This window comes from Coptis chinensis, chromosome 3, assembly GCF_015680905.1.
Source record: "Coptis chinensis isolate HL-2020 chromosome 3, ASM1568090v1, whole genome shotgun sequence".
In the NCBI taxonomy this organism is placed as follows: domain Eukaryota; kingdom Viridiplantae; phylum Streptophyta; class Magnoliopsida; order Ranunculales; family Ranunculaceae; genus Coptis; species Coptis chinensis.
Window position 1 is genome coordinate 98700349 of NC_141458.1, and position 26813 is coordinate 98727161.

Genomic DNA, 26813 nt, shown 5'->3' on the forward strand with positions numbered 1-26813 from the left:
TGATATAGTGTTGCCGAAAAGACCGAGCCTTCTTAAGATTCTCAATTACTAGTTCAGAATGTCGTAGGTGGTATGTTACCGGGCCAATGCATGGAATGTCTTACATGCCGACTTTGATGCGATGGAAAAATGCCAATCCCCATGATGTTCGGAAGAATAAATAACATGGCGCTTCAACATTCATGGTCATAATCGGCTAGTGGAATAGTGAATTCCGCCATCGGCCCGCCTTCGCACGCTCTTTGACGTGGGCAAGGCCATCGCCATACCGGCAAAAAAATCTTCCCTAGAATAGTCATTAAGGTCATTCTCTATCATGTATTGAATGGGGAGATCCGGGTCAAGAGGGAGGAAGGTCTAGAGCCATAGCCACCGTTGGCTCATAAAAAGCGTCGGGTGTTACCAATAATGTGAGTGTAAAACCATTCAAAGGAAAACCCCGGACACCGGTAGATCTTCCATGTTATCATAAAAATAAGTTGCCAAACCTGGGGAGTATGTCTGCTCCGGGTGTAGAATGAGAGAGTTCCAACCAACTTGAGTTATGTAGTCTCTGAAAAGATGTCCATATGCCGGATAATTCAGTAATGAATGGAAAGATTGTTCTAGAATCATCTTTGGAGCTTCCATTGTGTGAAAAAATTGTGACCTGTTTAGACAAGGATAAACAAATATTAGAGTATGATGAGAATAATTAAGTAAAAACAAATTACCATACGAAAATTAAAAACTAAAAAGGAAAATGATAAATAATATAGAATTGCAAAATTTAAATGGTTTCATTGGCCCAAGTAACGGCGAGGATCCTTTTGTGGGAGGGATCCGCTTATAAGATTTTCTATGTCCGTAAATCCGGCAAATGTACTGTTGCAACATTTTGCTTTCTCATGCGGTAAATCTCGGCGGGTTCTCCATTATGAGAGTGTGATTTGCCAAGAACCGGTTGTGGCTGTGCAAGAATTGTGCTTGTTCCTCTTCGCTTTATTGTCCGCAGTCCCGGAATTCAAGAAGGCTGGTGATAATAATGTTCGACGCTTTGAATAATGTCATCAGTCCTTGTTGAATTAAAGCCGCCCTTCCATTGGATTAAATACGCCAGCATAATGCATTTTCAAGAAAGATGTTGTCGGTGGAACAATCTTCGCTTTGGTCCCCAGATCGACATGGTTCTTTGTAACGCCGGGTTCCGAATCCGTTCCTACATACCGAAAGTGAATGGTAAGAATGTTAGCCGCTCAAGAGGTGTATGAGGAGAAGTACTAGAAAACCCCAATGTATCATGATAAGTGTCACAATGGTTGGTAAAGGAGCTGACTTTTTCATGGCACGCGATCGCATTCCGTGAGAAATTTAATAATGCAAAATCATTGCAGCTTACTCCGCAAAACCGAGTAAATGGAGGAGGGTTTGGTTATTTCGGAAGTTTTAGTCGTGCCTAGGACATTATGAGCTACCCATTGGATCACAGATAATTGGTTCTTTTGTAAAGATCTCTGATAAACAATACGGTTTTTCCGGTTGTATTCGCCGTGAAGGATATTTGCAAACATCAGATGCCGGATATTATCGAAAGGTGAATCTTGAAGGTGTACTCCTTGGTTTGTAATAGGAATTTGAAGTACCTCAGAGATGATTTCCATAGTCAATTCATGTTCGCATCCGTTAACACGGACAAAGAATTGTCCGTTTTGGAAATAACCGCTTTTATAAAATAACAAGACCAATTCTCTGGAATAAAATGCTTGCTTATGGTGTAAAAGAGGGTACCATCCTCGACGTAATATTTCAGTGTCAAAAAAAGGATGAAAAAGACCATTTTGGAAATTTTCCATAAAATTTTTGCTCGCATCGAAACTTCGAAAGTGAGGGCCATTAAAAATGGAGTGGTGGAAAATTAGTTTTGAAAAGGGAAGTTAAATTTTTTTGGTGTCTATCCTTGTTATAAATAGGCACCCATCCGAAATGTAAAAGATACGTTTCGAGGTGTCACAAGGTAGTTAAACCACGTGTATCTTCTAAGATATGCGCAAAAGTGGATGTAGTGTGGATGAGAAGAATGGGGCATGTGACAAGGAGTGCCCCTTTTGTGTGTGTTTTTTTTTTTTAGAAAAACGTAAGTAGAAGGACAAGGAAAATGTAGGTATACGATTACAATAAGATGTAAGAACGTACAATGGTATGGAAACACAACACAATGATACGATGACTTAAATACAAACCTAAATGTTAGATGGAACTATATGCCACATTAACAACATGACTATAATAAAACAACCGAGCATGAAGACTTGAGTAGCATATTCAATCTGCTGCTGCTCAAACTTTTCTAGTGCATCCATGAATCTTGAGCTTGGAGTGATCCAAAAACGGTTTTTAGAATAAGAAGTGTAGAGGGAAGAATATGAAATGAGTGAATATGGAGGAAGAGTTGAACTTATTTATAGAAAGAAAATTGCCGTTTTCTGACCGCTTTCCCGTTTTCTAACCGATTCTAGATGGGTCATGACCGCTTTTCGACCGCTTTTTAGATGTGGTTCCGCTTGACCGCTTTTTAGATGTGGTTCATGACCGTTTTCTGACCGTTTTTTTATGCGTTTTCATTATCGGTTTCTGAACGTGTTAGTTACGTTAAAATTTGTTGTTTAAGTATGACATGTGAAATATATTTATATATATGTATATAATTTATTATTACCAATATATGTTCCTACCTATATACTATAATATTAGATATAGCTAATATATCAAGATAGAAATATTTAGGAACCATCTACTATTAAGCCAGAAAAAATGCAAACACGTAAATAAAAAATATCCGATATAAATATTATACAAGACCGAAAAATAAATCTAGCTACCGATGATCCTCCTCCGGTCAGAGCGTAATCCTCTGGGCCGCAGAAGAAGAACCAGAGTCCCGCGACGTCGTCAAGACGAGCTCCGTGGAGGCTAACCGCTCCCGGATATCACCAAGAGTATCCATCATCACCGAAAGCCCGAATCGATGCCGCTCGCCATGAACATTCAATAAACCGGTTCGGCGAAAGTAAGCATATTGTCCCCGAAATGCGCCATGGAGGCTCTCATTTCCTGCTGGAATTCGCCCATGCTGTCTGTCATCGACTCGTGGCGAGTGGTCATATATGTCCTTAACTCGCCCAAGGTGCGTCTCATCGATACCTGGCGAGTGTACATGTCTCTCAGACCACTGTTCACTGCACGTGGGGCCTCTATGGGGTGGGTGAGAGGATCCTACGCTAGCGTGCTCGGCAGCCCTAGGTGCTGTGGGTTCCCAAGGGTCCTGTATGCATTTCTTGAAGACAACCATATTCTCATATTGTGGTATAGGGAGTAGTGGGGTGGCGGACAGAAAACCCAGATTAATCATAACTTGCGTTACTAGAACGGCAAGAGGGGTCAACCTAAGAGTGGCATGTGTGATAATATCAAAAAGAAAGGTAACAATGCGAAGTTACCCTTTCGCCTCTGGAGGATCCGTGAGAAGGTGGAGGAAGGTTTTGTTGATGTCCGAAGGCTTCGAGGTGCCAATGACGTTCAGTCTCAGCCATTGAGTCACAAACCGGTGGTTCCGTCGCGACCGAAAGCAATCGATACGCCGCATTTCCGTCGATGTTGTACTCTCCCTCGATTAGCATGTCGCGTGTTATCGGTTTTTTTGGGTTTAAATGGACCGAGAAATCGATATTTTGGTTGGGCCAAAAAATTTCCCGAAGCCCAAATCAAGCCTAAAGCCCGATTTAAACCTAAAAAATCTAAATGCTTACCCACGACTCGTTTGGACTCCGAATTGGACGAATGAGATACCGAAATGATCGGCACTAAAACTGTTATCCAATTGTATGAGTCATTCTTGAAGGTCACAAGATTTTTTATTATTATTTTTTTTTTGGAAAAGAAGGAGAGTGTTTTATTTATATACAAGAGAGATATACGTGAAAAACATTGGATGTCCAAGAGAGTCACCATCTATAATCATAGAAAATTGTCATGTCGGCTCTAGAGCGAACTCAATCCAGCCAGACTGTGGCTTCACCTCTATGTATTATGGGGTTAGGGGCGAGGGGCATCATCCCATCCGCGGACCGTCGCCACGGTCTAATAAAATTGCCCTTATTACATACGGCTATCCTCAAACCGCCCCAAAGGGAACTCAAAGTAACCAATTCTAGGGTTGGTCTGGTGGAATCCATTGCCGTTTGTGTTCCAAGTGTGCATCATCTGAGGTTGGACACAAATCTCATGTGCAAAACTTAATGCAAAGGGAAAAGGCAACAATATATACAAATCTACAAGGTGAGTCTTTTAACGTCAGATCCTCAAGACGAGTCGAGTCTTTTAACGTCAGATTCTCAAGACGAATCGAGTCTTTTAACGTCAATTTCTCAAGACGAATCCCAACCTGTGGGAGAAACGGCGCGGCGACGAAGATTATCTTCATGCAAATGGTGGTGTCGCAAAAAGTATACCTTAAACCTGGCTAGTATCGATAGGAAGTCGTGGCCTAGATAGAAGGGTGTTTGGCAATGCATACACCAGCCCATCCTTCACAAGACGCTGTTTTACGAAAGCAAAAGAACTATGACCATTCCCTATTCGTGATGTGTGAGACTTACACCAAATGATTAGCTGAAGTTCACGAGGTAGAGAGTAGAAAAGGGAAGAGAAGGAAGGAGGTGAAATTTTAGGTACCCATCGCTTATCGAAAAGCACGCTTTTGCTCGTGTTGCGTAAGACATTTATACTCTCGGTTAAGAAAAAGAGTTTTTGGGACTAAGGTTCCGCTTTGCAACCACACATTTCAAAGAACTTTGGAGATCATAAGATAGAAGATGGCCCGGCTACCAAAATGTCGCACTTCTATAGAAACAAGATTGAGTACGCCAAACGAAACATCTAGTCGGTGTATACCGGATTCCTCAAGAAGAGTCCGCTCAACATCCGGTGAGCCGCAATTGGGTAATGTTTTAGGCGCTTGTCCATTGACTTGAAATTCAATCGTTATCTTTTGGATTAAACAAAGAGATTGCCCCATAATGTTTCACAGTGACACAATGAAAGGACCGCACCATCGTGTTTTCAATTTACCGGGAAAGATGTGTAACTGGAGTTGTACAAAGAAAACTTTTTGGCCAATTTTGAAATCCTTACGCAAAATGTGCTTGTCGTGCACTCTTTTCATATTAGCTTTGTAGGATTTCGAGAGATCATAAGCATCAATCCAAATCTCCTCCAGCTCATTTAATTGCAATTTTAAACTCGCCAGCCTCGATGATATTATAATTGAGGCTTTTGATGGCCCAAAAGGCACGATGCTCAAGTTCAACCGCGATGACAAGGTTTTCCAAAAATAATGCGGTAAGGAGACATCCCTATAGGTGTCTTAAATGCTGTTCGGTATGCCCACAAGGCATCCGATAAGCGGAGAGACCAGTCCTTCCTTGAGGGGTTGACAGTTTTCTCCATAATAGACTTTATCTCTCTATTGGAGACTTCCACTTGGCCACTCGTTTGTGGGTGGTATGGAGTAGCAACCTTATGAGTAACTCCATATTTCTTCATTAAAAACTCAAAAATTTTGTTACAAAAATGTGTACCCCCATCACTGATGATAGCTTTGGGAACACCAAAACGAGAGAAAATGTTTCTTTTACAAATCTCACGACAGTCTTATGGTCATTTGAGCGACATGCGAGTGCCTCAATCCATTTGGACACATAGTCTACAATGACTAAAATGTATAGAAAACCTTGAGAGATAGGGAAGGGTCCCATAAAATCAATGCCCCAAACATAAAAAATTTCCACAATCAAGATAGGATTTAGGGGCATCATATTTCGCTTTTAGTAATTCGGCCCTAGGTGCTTACAACGAATGCAAGCTATGGAATGTTCGCGTGCATCGCGAAAAAGGGTAGGCCAAGAAAAACCACATTGTAACACCTTAGCCGTAGTTTTCTTTCCAATCGAAATGACCTCCGCAAGATTGTTCATGGCAAAAGATAATACGCCGGTGTGTTCCCAATCGAAATGCAAATGACGAATGAAGTTGGTCGAACAATACTTAAAGAGGTAGGGTTCATCCCGAAATAATATTTTACAAAGGATAAGAACTTTTTATGATCGACGCGACCAAAAGGAGGGACTTCCTCAAGAACTAGGTAGTTAACGATATCCGCACATTATGGAGATGAGAAAATATAGTACAAGTATTCGTCGGGAAGGAATCACCAATGGCTTCGAATCACTATCGATGTCACCAACCAGCCTTGATAAATGGTCGGCTACTTACATTTTTCGGTTCCTTTTTGTCTTTTTGATTTCCGTGGTGAATTCTTGTAAGAGAAGGATCCAAATGAACAATCGTTGTTTTGGCGCCCTTTTTCGCGAAAGTAAGTACCGAATTGCTGCATGGTCAAGATATAATGATGGTCGATGTTCCAACTAGGTAGGGCAAAACTTATCCAAAGCATAGACAATAGCTAGGAACTCTTTCTCGCTTGTGGTATAATTACGCTGAGCGTCGTTAAGAGTTTTACTAGTGTAGTAAATGACAATGGGTTTGTCGTCACGCGTCGTTGGCCTAGCACGGCACCAATAGCAAAGTCACTAGCGTCACACATCAATTCGAATGGTTGAGACCAATCGGGGTTGAATGATAGGAGCGTAGTCGAGGCGTTTTTAGAGTATCAAAAGCTTGTTTGCAATTGAAATTGAAGTCGATATCGCATCCTTAAGCAGGAGATTGGTTAAAGGTCGAAAGCAACTTTAGAAAAATCCCTGAATGAATTTCCCAGAAAACCCAAAGCGGGCCTAAAAGGCACGGATATCACTTAACTGTACGCGGGAAAGGTAGTGAAGAAATTTTAACAATTTTAGCTTTATCGACCTCTATCCCGCTTTTTGAAACAATATGACCTAGAACAAGTCCTTTGGTAACCATGAAATGACACTTCTCCCAATTGAGTACCAGATTTTTCTCTTCGCAACGCGCGCATACTTTTAGAAAGGTTGGATAAAGAGTCGTTAAAGGAATTTCCGTAAATGGAAAAGTCGCCCATGAAGACTTCCATATAACGCTCCACCATATCACTAAAAATGTGAAGCATGCAAAGTTGGAAAGTGCCCTCAGGGCATTACAAAGACCAAAAGGCATTCGCCCGTATGCAAAAGGTTCCAAAGGGACATGTGAAAGTTGTCTTTTCTTGATCGGGGATAGATGATAATTTGGAAGTATCCGAATAGCCATCAAGAAAACAGTAGTAAGCATGACCGCTAAATGTTCTAGCATCCGGTCAATGAATGGGAGAGGAAGTGATCTTTACGGGTTCCGCATTAAGTTTGCGATAGTCAATGCAAATTCTCCATTTCAAAGGAATGCGAGTGGAGATGCACTCACCATTTTCATTTTGTACAACTTGAATGCCGGACTTTTGGGAACAACGTGGACAGGACTAACCCAGCCACTATCCGAGATAGGGTATATGATACCCGCATCAAGTAAACGAAAACTTCCTCTCTCACTACTTCCTTCATGGCGGGATTAAAGGCGCCGTGGTTCTCGCGATGTCTTTGTGCCGCCATCAAGATGTATACGATGCGTGCATATGCTAGGGTATATTCCCTTGATATCATCTAAGGACCATCCGATAGCGGGCGGTGTTCACGAATGACATGAATCAAACGTGCCTCTTCGATGCCTAGTTAAGTGAGCGTAAATTATTATAGGGTGACTACCATCGAGATCGAGATGCACGTATTTCAAATCGAGGGTAGAGGTTTTAAATCCGGAGTTGGAGGATTGGGGATCAAGGATTCGTGAGGGATCATCTCTTCAATGGAAAAGAGCAAATCGGTTCTTCTGAATCAGTTTGCACCAAAGCATTAGGGTCAAATAGTGGTACTGACTCTAATAATGCATGGACATCCCTTAATGTACGAGTCATCGTCAAACTCCGGATTATCAAAAGAAAGAAATTGGTGTATCTCGTGCGGGGAAAAGAGTTTGTGAAATAATCATGTTCCGGACTATCAACCAGCTAATCTCGCCCCCATTATAGGATCGGAAACCTGTTTCATTAATTTGAACACGCTGAGTTCGACGTTAAAGGTTCCCCGAAAGACAATGTCATTGAACCGTCCCGACAATTTATGAGAGCGTTAGCGATTGCAAGAAAAAGGACGCCCCAAGATGATAGGGATGGAGTCACGTGCTACTTCAAGATCTCTAGAATGACAAAATCCACCGGGTAGTAAAAATCTTGGACCTTTACTATAACGTTCTCTACTATGCCTTTTGGGTACTTGATGGATCGATCCGCGAGTTGCGTGAGAGTCATATTGGTAGGTTTTAATTCATGAAGACCTAACCGCTTAAATAAGTAGTAGGGAAAGTAGGTTAACACCGCACCTAGGTCTAAAAGTGCAGTAGCGGTATACTTGTCGCCCAACGTGCATGGTACAGTTGGTCGACCTGGGTCCTTGTACTTTACCACACCATTGGTAGTGGTAATCGAGGGAAACTGCTCAATGAGGAACGCTTGTTGAGGTACATTCGTACGTCGTTTGGTGGTGCACATGTCCTTCAAAAACTTGGCATGCTTGGGCAAATGCTTTAGCGCATCTAAGAAAGGTAAGTTTATGGTCAAATTTTTGAAGGTTTCACGGATCTCATCAAAATGTTCATCATGTTTGTTCTTTACCAAACGGGCAGGGAACGGAGCTTTTGGACGGAATCGCGTATAAGGATCAGTGGTGTCTTTCCCTAGGGACATAGGTGTAGATTTTGAAGGTACAACTTCGTCCGTTATAGGTTACGAGGTAGGAGTTGGAAGGACGTCACTCGTGACTTTCATCGATTCCTCGTCTGGCATATGTATATTATTGTCGATGGTTCGGCCAGAACGAAGAGTGGTAATGGCATTTACCTCACCCTGGCTTGGATTACTAGGTCCCGTGCATTATTGAGTTCAAAGGCGCAATGTTTGTAGGCTTAGGGTTTGGAACTGCTTGGCGGGGAACACGCCTTTAACTTTTATCCCGAGCTAAAAAAACAAGAGATCATGGATAGAAGCTAGGATTTGATTCTCATTGATTCATGTATGTCGGAAGGTTTCAGCCATTTTATCGGCCGGATTGTACCAAAGGAGTAGCGGGAACTAGTTCACGGTTATTATTCACGGGTTGATTTTGGTAGCCATATCCTTGATTAGCGGGAACAAGGTTGCGGTTGTTTTGGTATCCTATATTTGCGTTGTTGGGAAAATTACTTTGCCCTTTGCTGGAATTGTGGAGGATTTCCTTGACGATAGGAATTGTAGTTCGGGTGGTCGTGACAGAACGTTGTTGCCACTGAAGGAGCTTGTTGTTGACAAGGGTGCCCAAGCTAAATTCGGATGTTGTCGCCAAGGTGCATTAGGGATGTTGAAAGCACAAGCCTCTTGAGAAGGTTGGGGAGGACACTTTCGTATACCAAAGGACAATAAGAATCGGGCGTGCTTCGGGACTTAAACAAAGAGGGCATGGGGAAGCGTTGGCGGCCATGACTGTTTAGGTTTTGTTCATTTACTTGTACCGAAAAGAGCATCAACTTTTTGTTTAGGGACTCGATTAGAGTTTTTAATTCGGATCGGTTTGACCTCAAACATAGATCGCAACGTAACTTTGGTAGGAGTATCTTTAGAAGATCTAGAAGAATCGAATGTTTCCCCCATGGGGTGCTTCGTGAGGCCTCGTTTCTCAAGAAAAGTGTATGCTTCAAGAAAGTGGTGACTCCTTGTCCATGAAACAACCGCCGCTCATGATATCTAATGTTTTCTTTTTTGGTCGAGAGACTATTAAAGAATGAAACGGACTAATACAGGAGATAATGGCAACGGAGTGTCGAGTTGATGATGGGGACATTTGAGAAGTAGATCAATAAATCCTGCTCCACGCTACAAAAAGGATTCACAGGGTCTTTGGCGAAAAGAATTGAATCTTTTGAAACATTTTACGTAGTTTTCTTAATAGGATGATAAAACTTTATCATGAATGCTTTATTATGATTTTTTTATTTATTTATTTTTTATTTATTTATTTTAATTTACGTAATTAGTGTATTATGGATGGGCATTCATTTTTAAATATGCAATTAAAAACGATAGATGCTAAATTAGAAACTAACTAACATATACTAGTTTACGCGGAAAGTGTCCCAGCAAATCTATATTACCTATCGTGCACTATGTGTAAGTTATCGTGAGCTAAGGGAATGTCGAAACGAACTCATGCAATTGAATACCGCGTCGCGAATGAATTGATGTAACATACACATACAAAAATATTCTAAGCAGGTGGTTTGGCGCTACACATATATCAAAATATATTCGAATCATATTAATTGTGTTACGTGAATATGTAATGACGAACCACCTTTACATACACGGAGTTCTCATGCCACATACAAATATACGAGGTAAAATAGGTTATAGCAAATAATATCCTCGACAAAGTTTGAGGAGTTTAAGAGTTTGAAACCCCAAGGCCCCCGCGATTCCTCGTATAGCGATCGACTACTCCCGAGCTTATGCTTACTAGCAAAACAGGACCAAAGAGCCCAAAAGAGTACTGAAAAGGAAAGTGGCATGTACCTGAAAACCGGAGTGTTGATACTCCATATTAGTCTCGCGTGCTACTAATTCAGTCTCGTCCGAGACTCTTTTGTCTGTTCAGTACTTCAAATTCCTACGGAGTACTTAAACTGTGCTAATGAAAATAAACAAACTTGGTTCACAGATATTTGTTAGTAGAAAAAGTTAAGGTAAACTGTTCCGTAACTCGTTAGTATTGTAATAGAAATGAAAATTAAAAAGATGAGGAGGTAGGGGAGGGGGTTTTTATGGATGTATTCCAGTTATTATGTTAAGTCCAGAGTCCTTCGGCGTGTAGCGGCGCCATTTGATAAAACAAAATTTACACACGTTTATTGGTTTCAGTTACTTATTTTCTTAAGTCCGAGGTCCACAGTCCAAAGTCCAAAGTCCAAAGACCCAAGTCCAAAGTCCAACGTCCGTATAGTCGTACGTTTTAGTCAAGTTACCTTACTCACATGGGATTGGTAGGATAGGTCGAGTAAGGGATCGTCCAAACTTTAGGGCTCGGATAGGTTCACAACTGGAATTACAACTTTTGGTGAGTAGGATTTTTAGGTTTTTTAATTGGTTTAATAAATTTTACGGTAATGCAATTAATGTAAATTACTACGGTGATTTTTATGTAGGCAAACAAAGGTGGAGAAACAGGGAGAGAGTTAATCATGCTCATGCAAGAATTATTTTTCAACAGTTTTATTACCAAATCACTACATCTCTAGTTAAGCCTCGTTTAGGAGACGACGCCGAAGTATTGATCCCTAGTGCATGCCCACATCTCTAGGTCGCATTTCACTAGCATAAGGAGTTTCAATAATACCTCATCTCTGGTATATTATTTCAGCTCCTGGCTCGATTTCACATCACCGACGATTGGAGAGTCGTCGACACTGCAGAGTCGCCGACATTTTTTTAGCGACTATCTGGAGCATCGCAATGATCCAACTTTGTACAGTCTCAGTCATTTTGGGACCGGATGTTAATTCTATGCCTAATTCCTAAGTAGTGATTCTAGAATATTAACGAGTCAATCCGGATTTTCACACGAGCAGCATAACCCTCCCCCTGAGGGGGGGGGGATTAGCTCATGGTCATAGAAGAAATAATAAAACTTGCTGTATACATTAAGTAAACTAGCTTCATGCAAGTGCTCATGCACGTTGTATTAAACAGTCAGAAATTCTAACAACAAACAAAATAGTAAGATACAAAGGGAAGTGAAAACAACCATACATCCTAGTAATTTGCTAAGAAAAAAAAATCCAAGTAAAACATTTATTTATATGTATGGTATTCCTTATTACATTGACTTCATTCATATCCATTTGAAAATTAAATGCAACTCCTAAACAATTGTATGGTTCAAAAAAAAAAACCAAAGAGCAGCGTTTTGGCCAAGTAATTGAACATTGTCCAAAATCCACACTTAATGACCGATATTTCCTACATTCTCCAAAATAAGAAAAAAAAAAAAAGTTATCAGTCTATGCATATAGGCACTCAAAAAGCTCTGGTTTTAAGCAATGGAACTTCTTGACTTCCTTTATTCTTGGAGAAAATTCCTCCTAATAATAAAGTGATCAATAGTTTATTTTTTTCATTATTCAGTATAGGATGTCTCTCTAGCACTTCTTCACTATATTCTGTACTAATAACTTGAGCCAGCGAGGAGAGCTAGCAAATTTTACCTATCGTTTTTTCTGAAATTCTTTTCCTTCAGACAAAGATTCTAACAAACAAAATAAGATACAAAGAATGGGAAAGAAAGAACGGGTGCATCGTCAAACACAATATGTTATATTGACATGATTGTCCAAATATCATTACACTCATCACTTCTATATCAAAATTCCTTTCAAAAATACAATCACCAAAAATCAGATAAATGACACATGAACGTATTAATAATACAGACGTGAAAATACGAACTGATCATTGACAACTGACGTTATAGAACACATTCACATATACAAACAATACAAAAAAAAGCCGAACATGCTGAGATACTGAATAGATAATGACCGAGTGCGAGCTGCCCATTTCCTGCAGAGTTCAGTTAGTAACACTGATCGTTAGTGAATGGAGCAATGACAGTAAATAATTAATAAGAAAAAGAAGAGGAAGAAAAATAGTTCCCGCACAGTTCAGTTAGTAGCACTTATTGTATTGATTGAGGTAGAGGGCAACATCTTAAAAGATGCACATCTCACAGAAAAAGGTTCGATCATAGCATGCATTGGATATTGATTGCCATGAAGTTGTAATTTCAAAAGAATATATACCACGCTGAAAGTATTTCTCAAATATCACCTAGCTGCACATAGGTGTTAAATTCAATGAGATAATAAAATTGGCATAAAAAAAAAAGTAGACAGTTATTAATAAGAGAAATGGTAGTTTAAGTCCAACAGTCAGACTTGCAAAGAGACATGTAACCGACCAACAATGAGCAAGAAAGATATACTTAAAGAGGATTTGGAGTTACTTACAGCAAAAAATATGACAATGCCCGAGAAGCATCGATGCGATTGGGAGTTAAATGAACTGAACACGCCAGTGTAAATCAGATTTCTTGTGAAAGTCCCCATGTAACCTTGTTGATATCCTATTTTAACTAACACATTGGTAGTGTGTCTTTAATACACCTCTTGAGAGGGCCACAATGTAAGAAAACGGGAACGCCTGCAAAACTACCAAATAAAATAATAAATTGTCACAAGTCGGTATATGTTCGTCATTTTGTAAGCAACAAAACATGAAAAATAGTCAGGCTTTAACTAACACGAACTTCATGTTGAAGGCAACAATATCATACTTGACCATATCTGTAGTACCTTATTGTTAAGACTTTCTAATATTCCTCGTTCTGCAAGGTCAAGACAAAGGATGGTATGGGGGAGAGTATAACCTTCTTAAATGGGGACTGTGTCACTGATTCTATCACCATAACCCAGTACAATAGTTGAAAAATAAAAGAAAAATATTTACCATAGTTCCCAAACGTAACGATAGGATCGGAGGTCATATAAGGTTGTGTTAAATCCTAAAAACACCAACCTGTTGTAAAACCACTGGCATAGAGAGAAAGCACAGTCTGAAATTGCATTGCAACATATATGGCAGGGACGTTGAATGTTTCAAACATGAGCTGTGTCATTTTCTCCCTGTTGGCTTTGGGATTGAGAGGTGTTTTAGTGAGAAGAACAGGGTGTCCACACGAAGCTCATTGTAAAAGGTATGATGCCATATCTTATCCATATCATCCCAGTTGCTAACAATCCCATAGTCAATTGGGTATTTTAACGTAAGGACACCTCTTTTAAACTGGGCTTCATCTCCCACATGTGCATCTTTCTGCCCCATTGCAAAGAGCAGAGGAGAGGACCATGAGCATGAGAGTCATCACACCATAAATACAGTTAAGTCGGGTTAGTCGAACATAAACACCGAACTACCGAAACATTGATATGATCATGAACGAAAACAAAATAAACATATGATCCGTTATCTAAAAGCTCTGTAATGAAACTTACTTTGTGCCATTCTTCCGAAAGCTCTCTGCTACTCGGAAGAAAATGCAAGGTTAAACCGCCTGGATGTGATGGATCAATTCATTCTTATCCAATAAAAGTGTATTTATTTCCTTAAGAGTTGCTAAAAAGATAAATTTTCCGCATCCACTTTCTCCAATCAGAGCGACAGTCTAGATAGTACTAAAGTTTGTCAGTCTTAAAAATGAATATATATAGGAGAAGCAAGTTGTCCAGTTGACTACTGTACATGTATGAATTTGAAAAGTCCATTTCGATTTTAAAGCATATATATTTACATGTGTGATCTAACTCCAATCTTAGCTGCTTTGATTTTCTTCTTAGATGTCACCCTTACTTTCAACATATGTTATTAAGAAGCTTTAGATGAGAATCCTTAATTATACTAGACTTCAAGACATTACCTTGCCGAATTCAACAGTGAAACAAAGGTCTTGAAGAATCTGAACATCTGGTCTTGTTGGGTACGTGAAGCTAGCAAGCTGAAATTCAATCTCACCCTGCACAATTTCTAAGATCATTCCATAGTTGTCAATTGGATCTATTTCTGATTTCGTATCAAGAATCGCAAAATGATATAGTACAATTGCGCTCTTCATTATTCTTTACTTGGGACTGCATCATTATGACTACTTATTCCCATCTCTTCTTCATGTAAGGTTACACATGCTTAAATCCCATCACCAATCTTTGTATCCATAACCACAATAAAATTCTCATGAAGCAGACTAAGGACTTACCCATATGGGATTTTCCCGCTCAAAAAATCCACTTCATAGTAAGGGCACCTACACCAACCACTAAATGATGAGACTAATGGCTCTGCAGCACAGTATGCACCAAGCTGTTTTCTAAAACAATTAGGAAAAAAAAGCTCTAAGATCATGTTGTGCTTTCTTTATATATTCAGCTTCCATCTTCTTGATAGACTCCTTCAGACATTGCAACTCTGCAGTCACAATGAGATAACCAAAAGAATGATGAGACAATGGCAGACTCATCCTATTACGCAAGTTCACAAGTAAACTTGCCATAACTAATTTTATTGTCAGTCTAGGTCTTGATCACTTAGCCAGGTTAGTGATACATCGCAGTAAGAGTGCCATCATTGCCTCCATACACATTCGTTGGGCTTATCATGTATAACTCACTGGCAGATTCAATTTTAAGAGCAGCTAAGCCAACACGTCGAATACAAAACTTTTACTGACAACTTCTTGATTGCACTTCCAGTGTGAGGTACCCATAGAGAGAGCATTTCTCTAGGAGGGAAAAGCGACTCTAATCGAATTCAACATCGGAGGCACAATGGTTTTATCATACACATGACAATTGGCTGCTCACATATTGGTTATAGCATTAAGAATTGCTACATTAGCAACCTTATGTGATATAGATGATTACACGCTGCGATCGCCATTCCACCATATAATCAAATGTGGTAACTTGAACAACAAATAGCTCCATGCCAATTCAATATAGTGGTTCAATTCATTGACTTTTGGACTGATAAGATTTAAGCATGCCCGCACTCATTAACATGTATACTGAGTATCTTATTGTTCCACACACTCATTAACATGTATACTAAGTATCTCATTGTTCCACACTCGACAAAAAATTTAGTCTTGCTATAATTAAAGAGCAATATAAAGAACGGTGCGGAAGAAAAACCTTCAAATAAAGAATTACAACCAACAATATTTAAAAGTAATAAAATCTTAGTAAATTGGAAATAAAACAATGAAAGAAACAGGGTATCATGAACAAATAAAATTTGGGAAAAAAAATTAAAACATATATGAAATATTACCTGTTGATCTGAAGGAGTTAATCTGAAAATTGAAGAAGCATAAACCTTAGGTGTGGCGTCATGAATCTAAAACTTAATCAAGTGGAACCCATAAAAGTGCTACAGTAATTACGCGACACAATTCCGAAGCTTTTGTAAAACCAACTGAATGTTATTACAGAAATCTATACCAAAATTAGTTCGTAGTTTCTGCACTAAGGGCTCGGATAAGAATGTTCCCTTTTGTATAATCTTTGAAACTAAAAAAGTCATGCTAAATAAAGCTTGGATGTCAAAAGCAATTATATACCAACAAAATAAAAAGTTCAAAGCGACTACAATCTATTGAAGGCAACTATGCAAATAAAAAGACTATAGACAGGAAAAAAAGAAGTGAGACATACCAATTTTTTTCTGTCGTGAAACACTTGGGTGAAACATTCTTTCTGCCGTGAAGTTGGTTCTCCGAAATGTACTGTCCTTGTTACGTCAGTTGTACCATCAACATATTGAGCGCCACTGTCTAATAAAAACAGTTTCTTATCATCGACAACAGCTCTCTGGCTCTGGTTTGTACTGTATGATGGCTCCATTTGCGCTGGAACCTGAAAAGGTATCAACCATGGTCAACAAAATTTGAAGCTAACTAAACTGCGACTCCAGAAATTTCACTGTACTGGTAAACCAGATTACACTGTTGTCAACAAATTATTTCATTCTAAATAGTGTGCATTAAGAGTGGTAATATTAGTGACCAAATCATGGATTGACTATTTAGACCAGAATCGGGCAGATCTATGTCCCTATAGCTCAGCATTCACACTATTCCTAGTCCATATTTTCCATCCGTTCTTTTAACTCTTTCCTCCCCTGTGATATCAGGAGTCTAAAAACTTCAAAGCCCAGGTCTCAAGTCTATAGACTACAGCTGCAGCTATGCAAAAACATCTAAAATTGATGGCTTATTTGCACTAAGATTTCTTGCACTATATGGATGAAAAAGAAGCCACTGGCTTTGTAAAAAATAGGATAAACAATAGGACGCATTAACATTGTGACACTGCAAATATATTGGTCGTATGAAATTATCATAGAGAGGCTCCATATTTCAACTTAAAACCATGAAACACTTGCGTACCACTTATAGTGTTAAAGCTTGTATCCAGAAAACCATATTGTTTTGCACGGAATTCAGGAAGTTTGTCGGCAACTTCTACTTCTGTTAATACCACATTTTCATGGATTTCCTCTTCCAGCCAAGCCCAAAATTGTGAGAGAGCAGCTGCATCCCTACAAATGAAATATAATACCTTATACTCATGCTGTTAAGATTCTCCATATTTTTTGTACACGTTCAAATCATGGTTAAAAACATCCTAAATATTAGTCAGATACATCTCTCTTTTGTCAATACGGATACCTACAGATACATAAGAGAGACATGCTACACCTTTTCCGAGATAAGAATCTCTTTTAATAGGAGCGAGCTGTGTGCATGAACCATGGTTCAAACCAGGATCATATATAACACATTCACGTAAAAGGTATTATGTACCTCAAGTGTGAACTCTGCATCCCTTCCAATTCAGCTTTGTTTTTCACTGCCTTGGCCATAGATGATGGGGAAATTACGTACACCTGCAGGGGATGTGCAATCTGACCATTTGGCCCTTCAAGTGCTCCACTTTTGTTCTCACTTAAAAGTTTTGCAAGATATTTAACACAATCAGATCTTTAGGTGTTGACAATTGCGGCATTCACAGATGAAGTATCCAACCAGAGCTGTACACCTTTGGCTGCTAACCTAAAAACAATAAACCTTTAGAACAGATTTGCAATGAATCGAATCCTTGTGTATGCTTCCATATAGATAATCATGCTTAACTGAGCAAATGTATAATTTCGATAAGTAGGAGCATTCGTAGCTTATTAATCACTTAACTAATACATTTTAAAGTAAGCATATGCTTCAACCAAGGAAATTGTTCACATTGCAGACATTTCAATAAATCAAGATTACTGAATCCCTAATTTTTATTATTGACAAAAGAAGAAACTATTAAACTTAACGAAAGGCGATAATATGTCAAGCTCTTCATATACAAAAATAAAGTAAAAGCAAATTTATCGAACCAAAAACCCAAATCAAGTAATAATGATCAATTACTCACCAGGCTTCGCAATAACCTTCTCCTGCGGCTTTAGCATAATCTAATAAGAAGACAACACCATTATGGGACTGATATCAAGATTTATAGACATGACGAACTAAGTATCAAAGATTACAGTGGAAAGAGTACCTGAACTATCTGAGCTTCACCTCCCAAAATCTGGAAAGGGATAACTTGTTTGCTTGTGGACTCTGCAATAAGTTTCTCACATAAGTTATACCTTAAACTAATTAGGTTCCTTACATACGGAGTATAGACTATATGAACTCGTCTATATTCATTGATGGGCCTCCAAAACATAATCATTAGTATTTTTGTTTTTTCTTCTTCTTCGTCTTCTTTTTGGGAGAATAGCTTTGTCTTCTAGAGAATCACAGATAATTTTATTTACCAGTGAACTTGCTTGAGAAACTGCCATAGCGGCCAAACAGAGTGCAAAGAAAACCTGCATAATGCCGGAAAGAATAAACCTATAGCCGTTGAAGGCTCAAATTCGATTCTTGAGAAGGAAAAACATAGGATCTACAGTTGATTGTGGCAACTTTCTCAATATCTTTGTTAAGATGGTGAAAATGAAGGGGCACAATAATTTTTTTTTTTGTTTGTTCTTAAGAATTGGGACTGTTTTGAAGAATTGGAATTTTCTTTGGTTGTCCAGATGCAGCAAGAAGAGCATGGGGTAATCGGCATGTTATTATGTTTGGGAAGAGAAACAATTATGGGGCTTATTAAAGTCGGTATTAAAGTGATTGGATTTTTTATTGTTCACCAAAATAGGGGAGACGGAAGGGGGAAGGAGCTGTATTTATGGTAATTAAAGTCTATTTATGACTAATAAATATAGGCGTACAATTCATATAGTCATATAGTGCGTGCATTTGGTTTTCAACCTGAATTTACACGAAACTCCTTTGTGAGTGTGTTATAACTTAAGGGTATAAATGGAAATAAAAGTCGAAATGACGGAATAGTCCTTTTTAAAAGCATTGAATATTTTATTTTAATATCTAATTAAGGGTATTTAGTGGTAGATAAAAAGTTGGTCTAATTTAAAAGGTCAGGTTAATTATAGTGTACTTTACTAATAGAGATAAATGCAGGACATAAATTAAACTAGAAAAGAAATGACTGTTATTAAGGGTAAAATAACTTACGATTATTTAAAATTTCTTTGAATTGGAAATGGCAAAATGTAAATCTTGAAGAAGAAAAATCTAACTAAGCGTAGCTAAAGCATTAATATCTTTGAAGGGGTAATAATGAAGGCGACCCCCTCATATATATATAGGCGATCTGAGGAGTGATCCGTGAATGTTTTAGATTTTGGTTTTATGCTAATTGAATGGTTCAAACAAAACTTTGTTTTAACCTGTTTTAATTTTTGTCCTTTTTTGATTTAAGGTTTTGTTTTTAGCTTATGTCAATTCAAACCACCCGGTTTGAATGGTGCGTGCTTCTCTCTCTTATCAAATTGAAACCATCCTTTGCCACTGGTATCAAATTGAAACCATCCACCTTTGTGTCCAAATGCCGAGCCGTTTGGTGTTTTTACGATTTTTGTCCTCATCTTGAGGGCCCATCGTGGATCCTTCACTATAGCCAACGTCGGCATCTAGATTTATCCGATTTGAGCCGATTTGGCGTTTTTATGTGGACTTTTTTGTTCTTTTGGAAACTTCGCTCTAGTTGCTTTGTTGGGCTTCACGGTGGTTGAGTGGGAAACTCCAAATATTCCCATTCACGTGTATTTGGCAAAATTCACTAACCAACGTCGGCATCTAGATTTATCCGATTTGAGCTTGAGTTTCTTTGCTTCTTTATATGTGGACCAGCTCTGCCTTTTTTTGTTCTTTTGGAAACTTCGCTTTGTTGGGCTTCATGGTTGAGAAACTTCAAATATTCCCAGATTCTCAGTTTTGGCAACTTCACTTTTGCATCTAGATTTATCCGATTTGAGCTTCGTGGACCATTTCACCAAATCACGGCGTTTTTGAAAAACGCCAAACCGATATTGCCAAAGGCGTTCGGTTTTGGTTTTAAAACCAATATAAAACCCGGTTTTTCAAAAACGTTTAAAACCGGTTTTAAAAAGCGCGTTTAAAAACCGTTTTAAAACGTTTTAAAACCCGTTTAAAACCCAAAATTTTAAAACCGAGATTTTGAAAATCTCCTGTTTAAAACTTTTTTTTTTTTAACGCTTTTTGGAGTTTACCTTTTTGAAGAGTGGGCGTTAGATTGACTTATTGAGACCGTTCTATTTTGCTTTGGACTATTAATAATTAATTGAAAATTTTAAAGTTATTAACTTTTTGTTGTACTTAATTATGCCATTATGGTTGGTAATTAGTAGTATCTTATTTTGAGTAGTGTTTTTCACTGAATCTAAAACTTATAGTATTTGGATGAGTAATGATAATTTGATATTTTCATGTATTTGAATTTTCTTTCATTTGTATTATTATTATTTTTATTTTATGTGTCTATTTTTTCCACTTTTATAGAAAATCAAACTCTTTATCTATTATATTATTTATCATCGGTTTTACCGCTTTTTTATATGTGGACCGTTTTAAACCCGCTTTTTGCCCCCACGGGTTTTTTTCTTTTTTTTCCCGAAAACTCCGCTTAAAACTAACTAAGTTTTTTCAAGGGCTTTGTGATGTGGACCAGCTCTTACCGTTTTGTTCTTTTGAAACTTCGCTCTAGTCGTTTGTTGGTTGAGGTGGTTGAGTGGGAAACTTCAAATATTCCAGATTCACGTACTTGGCGGCTTCACTAGCCAACGCGTCGGCATCTAGATTTATCCGATTTGAGCTTCGAAAGTTTGCTGCTTCTTTATATGTTGACCCGCTCTGCACTGGTTTTATTCTTTTGGAAACTTCGACTCTAGTCAGGCTTTGTTGGGCTTCACGGGAGTTGAGTGGGAAACTTCAAATATTCCCGTATTCCTGTACTTCGATGCATGTTTTATCACTATATTTATTTTAATTGCGGAATCCTGCAAAAGTACGAAAATATAATTATTACATGATTATTAAACACATAATCGACCAAAATGCTATGTCTCTCGGGGTTTAATATTACAGTTTTGGGTGCTTATCAATTGGTTTCAACAATTCTCATACTATGGTTAGGACAGTATAACCTAAATCCTTTGGACTTTTCTGGGTAACCTATAAAGTAACCACTAATCGTTTTAAAATCTAATTTCTTTTCATGTGGATTCAACAACGGGATGGTTTCCAACATCTTTCGGAATAGAGGGAAAAATAATATGTACTCTTATTTCCTGAATGATCACATCTTGAGTTTTATTACTCCCACTAATTTTGCCATTCTCAAATAATTTTGCATTATTGGTTTCAACAATTCTCATACTATGGTTAGGACAGTAGAACCTAAATCCTTTGGACTTTTCTGGGTAACCTATAAAGTAACCACTAATCGTTTTAAACTAGCCTCAGCTGGACAACCCCATACTTGGAGATGTCTTAAACTAGGTTTCCATCCTTTCCATAGTTCAAAAGGTGTTTTTGGAACTACCTTACTGGGAACCCTGTTCAAGATATAAACAGTTGTGCATAGAGCATCCATCCACAAGGATATAGGTAAGTTAGCATGACTCATCATGGATCTAACCATTTCTATATATGTACGATTTCGCCTTTCAGCCACACCATTCTGCCATGGGGAACCAAGCGTTGTGTATTGGGCAACAATTCCAAGCTTTTGGAGTAGTTTTGCAAAAGGTCCAGGATGTTGTCCTATTTCGTCATACCTTCCATAAAACTCACCACCTTTACCAGACCTTATGATTTTCACTTTTCTGTCTAGTTGTCGTTCGACTTCAGTAATGAACACTTGTACATCATCTACAGACTGAGATTTGTCATGCAACAAGTATAAAATAAGAACGCGTGAGTAATCATCAATAAAGGTAATGAAATATTTTTCTCTCCCAAAGGTTGGAACGTCAAAAGGTCTGCAAATATCTGTATGAATTATTTCAAGAAGCTGGGTACTTCTTGTGGCTCCTTTCTTTGTGTGTTTTGTTGTTTTTCCTTTAATACAATCCACACATACTTTAATATTAGTAAAATTTAGCTCCGGAAGGACACCATCTTTTACTAATCGTTTGATTTTTTCACTGGATATGTGACCCAGTCTTTTATGCCACAAGAAATAAGAGTCATTTGAAGATGACTCTCGTTTTGTTTCCTTAGAATGCAGGGTAATATGGGTTTTAGCAATTTGATTATCAAGATGAAACTTGTATAGACCTTCAATCAAAATTCCATAACCAATTCAACTAGAATTTTTGAATAAGCTGAAATACCATTTCCTACTTCAAACAAATAACCAACTTTATCAAGTGCACATACTGAAACCAAATTACGGGTAATAGACGGAACATAAAAAGTTTGACATAAGTCTAACTAATAACCACTATCTAAAACAAGACGAAAGGTTCCAATAGCTTCAACTGGAGCTTTGTCTTTATTTCCCATGAAGAGGAAGTTCTCACTTGGGTTTGTGGTTTGGATCGTAAGGAATCCCTATATTGAGTTGGAAACATGAACATTAGCACCGGTGTCAATCCACCAAGTATCAGAAGAAGCATAAGTAAGATTTGATTCGAAATAACTTATGAAACCCATGGGGTTACCTTTCTTTTCGAACCATTCTTTGCGTTTAGTGCAGTCTGCCTGAAAGTGTCCAGGTTTCTTGCAAAATTTGCATACGTCTTCCTTCTTTGTCTTCTTGGGGTTTTGACTAGCCTCATTAGATCTGGGTGGTGCCCTTTTATGGCCTGAATTATGCTTTCTCCCAACTTTGTGTCCAGCTCTGTGAACGAGATGAGCTACTTTTATACCTTGTTGATTCAGCCTGGCCTCCTCTTGAACTAGTTTGATAGCCAATTCATTCATTGTCCACTTGTCCATAATAGTGTTGTAATGAATTTGGAAAGGCCCGTATTGAGGAGGTAAACTATTCAGGATAAATTGGACGAGAAAAGCCTCATCTACTGATAGTCCCAAATTCTTTAGTTTTGCTGCAAGGTTGGTCATCTCAATGACATGCTCATGCATTGAGCGAGTGCCATCAAACTTCATGGTTGTAAGATCTGCCATTAGTTTCCCAACAAGGGATTTGTCTGCAATCTTAAACCTATCTTGAATGGACTGCATGTAGTCCTTAGCATTCTCAGATTTAGGAAGGGATGTTTTGATGTTGGTAGCAATAGTCATTCGCAAAAACATAATGCTTAGTCTGTCAGACCTCTTCCAAGTATTAAGGAGATTCTTTTCCTCAGCGGTACTTTCGGCAGTAAGTGGAGGTGGCTTATCATTAAGAAGAGCCATATGCAGTTCAAGTACCCCCAATGTGAACTCAACTTGCTCTTTCCATTCTAAGAAGTTGGTTCCATTGAGCTTAATGACAGAGGTAGCATGCAAATTTAGATTGGTAGGTATGATAACTGCAAATAGAGATACAATAAGGCTTTTAATTAAAACAACATGTGTATGAATATATACGACATAAAATTTAGGTGTCCTGTGGGTAGTCACCATAACTTCTACACATTATACCATCTAAGGTCGTCATATTCAAGGTGATAAAAAAAAATGAGTGATGTTTCTCCTAATTAATATCTGTGGATATCCTTGGTCTACGTGCGAACAAAACACTCCTTAATTATTGTTTGGACGTATGAATATAATCCGTTTGTGGGCGATTAAAAGCTTCATGCGTTTGAACAATATGTAGTTTAAACATCATGATGGTACTACTAGGGCCAAAATTCAGTGTTTAATAGTTAGGGTCCGGTTAACATGGTGAGACTGGACCCGATCATTATGGGTCAGATCTATCCCGGTCAGAACCAATTCAGGTTCCTCTAGTGCGTAAGGGTCAAACCATACCCAATTCATTAATGGGCTCGGCTTTGGGTTAAAACAGCTTACATCATAACAATAATTTCATTCCTTAAAAAGGTAGATGATGTCATGAAACATCATGTCTTCTTCCTCAACTATAAAAAACGAATAAAAAATCATAGTGGGTCAAAATTGCAACTGTTGAAACCCAAAGGAATCTTAATGAGTTGATGATATCAGCACCTTCTTACATTCAATAAAGGGAACGAGTAGAACCACAAAGCCCATTAGTAGGGTTTTAATCTTCAACCCAAAATATAATGCACATGAACCTCCCAAAAACAGACAATAACCAAACTTTTATCCGTAGGAAAGAATAATACAACTTTCAACTTTGTAAAATATATGCTCATCATCAAAACGGAAGACGTTAATATGCATGTGCTACTGGATAAAGAACATGCTTTGTTACTTACTGTTATCATGATATTATCATTAAACTATTACATTGATTTCTCACGATCAAACAGTCGTGCATTAATTAAAATTGCGGAATAAATTAAACATAAACCATTTATGCAGACCATAATAGTTGGATCAATAAATTGCTACAAAACAGAGTTAACATATGCCGATTATGGCGATCCAAAGTAATCCTAACTAATGGACTATCATGTGTTCTAAAACCTAGCTTCTGATACCACATGTTAGATATTTCTTAGCATGAATCCTAAGATCGTGAACTACATAATAATCACATATAGGATTAATCAAAAAACAATTTAAATGTCACCTCCAGACATCCTAATGCAGAGAGCTTGTCAATCATATTGTCTGATGTTGTTATTGATTAAATGCTTTAATCGCCAGAGAATAGATCTGTTTCTCTCTCCTTGCCTACAAATCTTAATGTGTTGAATTTTGTGAAGTGAAGTTTTTGTGATGAACAAAAGCTTTTACTTATAGGTGGAGAGAGGACTGATTCTACCAATCAGGATTTCCTTAATTTCAGCCATCCATCAAGGCAGAGGATATTGCACAATCTTGTGCAAGATAGAAACCAATATTTAGCATATATCCTAAAATATTGGATTTCCTATAATGACCATATTTAGGGGAAGGAAAGAAAATATAATTTCCTTACATCCTTTTGTTTTTGTTTCACATTAATTTTTATTAGATCTCGTCACTCTTGTGATTTGTTGAATTAAGTATTTCATGTGTTAAAGATAAAAGTTCATGTAGATTGTAATACAATAATATTGATTCTACATACATCATACGATTGTGTATAGCGATAAAAGTTAAAAGTTCATATAGATTGTAAATACATGGCTAATATTGATTGTAACAAAGAATAAAACTAGATAAAGAGAAGAAGAATTCTACACCTTTATTAGTTATGGATAGGCGAGGAGTGTTTTTTGTTGTTGGAGAAGGGTGAGGGAAATGTGGAGAAGACGAGGGAGTATTATTGTTAGCTAACAGTTAAAAAAAACATATGAAAAAATAGGGCAATAGTGGATTGAAATATATTCGGGGCCCTAAGCAACTGCATATTTCGCAATATGGTTGAGTCGGCCCTGGTTACTCATTATCATGCATTATTTCTTACGAATATTCCCTATTTATTTTTTCTAATTTCGCAGGTATTAACGTTAAATTTTATAGGTTAAATTTTCTTATCACTATAGTTCATGATAAGAAAGTTTTTCACATTGTATGGCTTTGGTACTTTTGCTATTAGAGAGTGTAAAAACTTCTTTTTTTAAAAAAGGCAATTATGAGGGGGACTATACCTATGTTAAATGTTTTACAATAAGTTTTTATGAAGCAGTTTAAAAATTGTCATTGCTAAAGATGTTCTTCATTGGATGGACATGTATATGTTTGACTTGATGATAGCTTCACATTTTTCTTTGATGGGGGAAAGAATTCAATTTTTGTAATATCTAAAATAGTGGTCCGACCATGTGGGACTTCTCTAACATCCGTAATATATAATGTATACAATAATAAATTGTTTAGGGACTATCTACAAAGTCCAAAATTTTGAAATGAAATTAGATTAAAAAAAAAATCATCCTATTATGCAAAATAACTAAAAGAGGCCGGGCATATGCTTGGTCCAAAATCTAATGATTACTAATGAAGAGTTCCTAGTCTCCATCCCCCAATAATATAAATGACATTAACATAGTACATTCAGTAGCTTATACAAATTGTTTTGGATTATTTCAAATGAGAACTAAACTGAGTCCATTTCATGAAGCTTGAGTATATGCTAAATATGGGGATTAGTTGATGATGAAGTAAAAAGGAAAATTTAAGCAACCAAATAAACCAAGTGAATGAGACCTATTAAAAAGAGCACAATATAATGTGAAAATAATGTAACAGATCATCAATAACAATATTTCTACCAACTATAAGACTTATTAAAAATCATGTTGGGTGTTCTAACAATTTAGGGACAATTTATATGCTTTGATATGATTAGTTATTCAAACAACAAAAAATAAGAAATCATGAGAAAACATTCTTTGTAGTTGAGTTGGAGGTGCGGGGAATCGAACCCCGTGCCTCTCGCATGCGAAGCGAGCGCTCTACCATATGAGCTACACCCCCGGCCTTGGACACCTTTCCTTAATAACACTTTACTATACTACTAATAATAACTTTTTATTTTTTTAACTATTGAGTTAATTGGTAATCTATGCTCCTTACTGCACGCGATCCCACCTCTTTACATGACAAACTTTTTCCCAACTA

At 37.8% G+C, this 26813-nt stretch overlaps 2 protein-coding genes and 1 non-coding gene across 30 annotated transcripts in view; all 3 read right to left on the minus strand.

Moving 5' to 3' along the window:
- LOC147512033 (aminopeptidase P2-like) overlaps positions 1-18756 on the minus strand; it is a 32022-nt gene extending 13266 nt beyond the window's left edge. For 13 of the 28 annotated variants that reach the window (XR_015219587.1, XR_015219588.1, XR_015219584.1 and 10 more), the window contains exons 1-6: positions 18292-18756; positions 18163-18202; positions 17130-17281; positions 16013-16596; positions 14182-15148; positions 13706-14002 (exon numbers count right to left, since the gene is read on the minus strand). Coding sequence is in view for 3 of the 28 variants with exons in the window: in XM_086603619.1 (XP_086459745.1) it covers positions 15060-15148; positions 16013-16034; positions 16396-16584 (300 nt within the window). In the remaining 25 variants the exon portion in view is untranslated. Of the gene's footprint in view, positions 1-13705; positions 14003-14181; positions 15149-16012; positions 16597-17129; positions 17282-17546; positions 17624-18162; positions 18203-18291 lie in introns of those variants that run through there. The other 15 variants (XR_015219568.1, XR_015219566.1, XR_015219582.1 and 12 more) reach the window with 14 other exon arrangements.
- Positions 18757-22683: 3927 nt separating this feature from the next.
- Positions 22684-23542, minus strand: LOC147512034 (uncharacterized). The gene is made up of 2 exons (XM_086599439.1): positions 22829-23542; positions 22684-22718 (listed from the first exon to the last, which is right to left on the minus strand). Exons 1-2 carry the CDS (start codon positions 23523-23525, stop codon positions 22684-22686), a joined length of 732 nt encoding a protein of 243 aa, XP_086455565.1. The 5' UTR covers positions 23526-23542.
- Positions 23543-26596: 3054 nt separating this feature from the next.
- On the minus strand, positions 26597-26669 carry TRNAA-CGC (transfer RNA alanine (anticodon CGC)). The gene has a single exon. It is a non-coding gene; the product is annotated as a tRNA-Ala (tRNA).
- Between the last annotated feature and the right edge of the window lie 144 nt (positions 26670-26813).

Coding starts and splice junctions, on each gene's coding strand:
- LOC147512034 (XM_086599439.1), bottom strand. CDS start 23,525: ATGGCTCTTCTTAATGATAAGCCACCTCCACTTACTGCCGAAAGTACC. Junction 22,719..22,828: donor AGAATGGTTCGAAAAGAAAG/GTAACCCCATGG, acceptor AACTCAATATAG/GGATTCCTTACGATCCAAAC.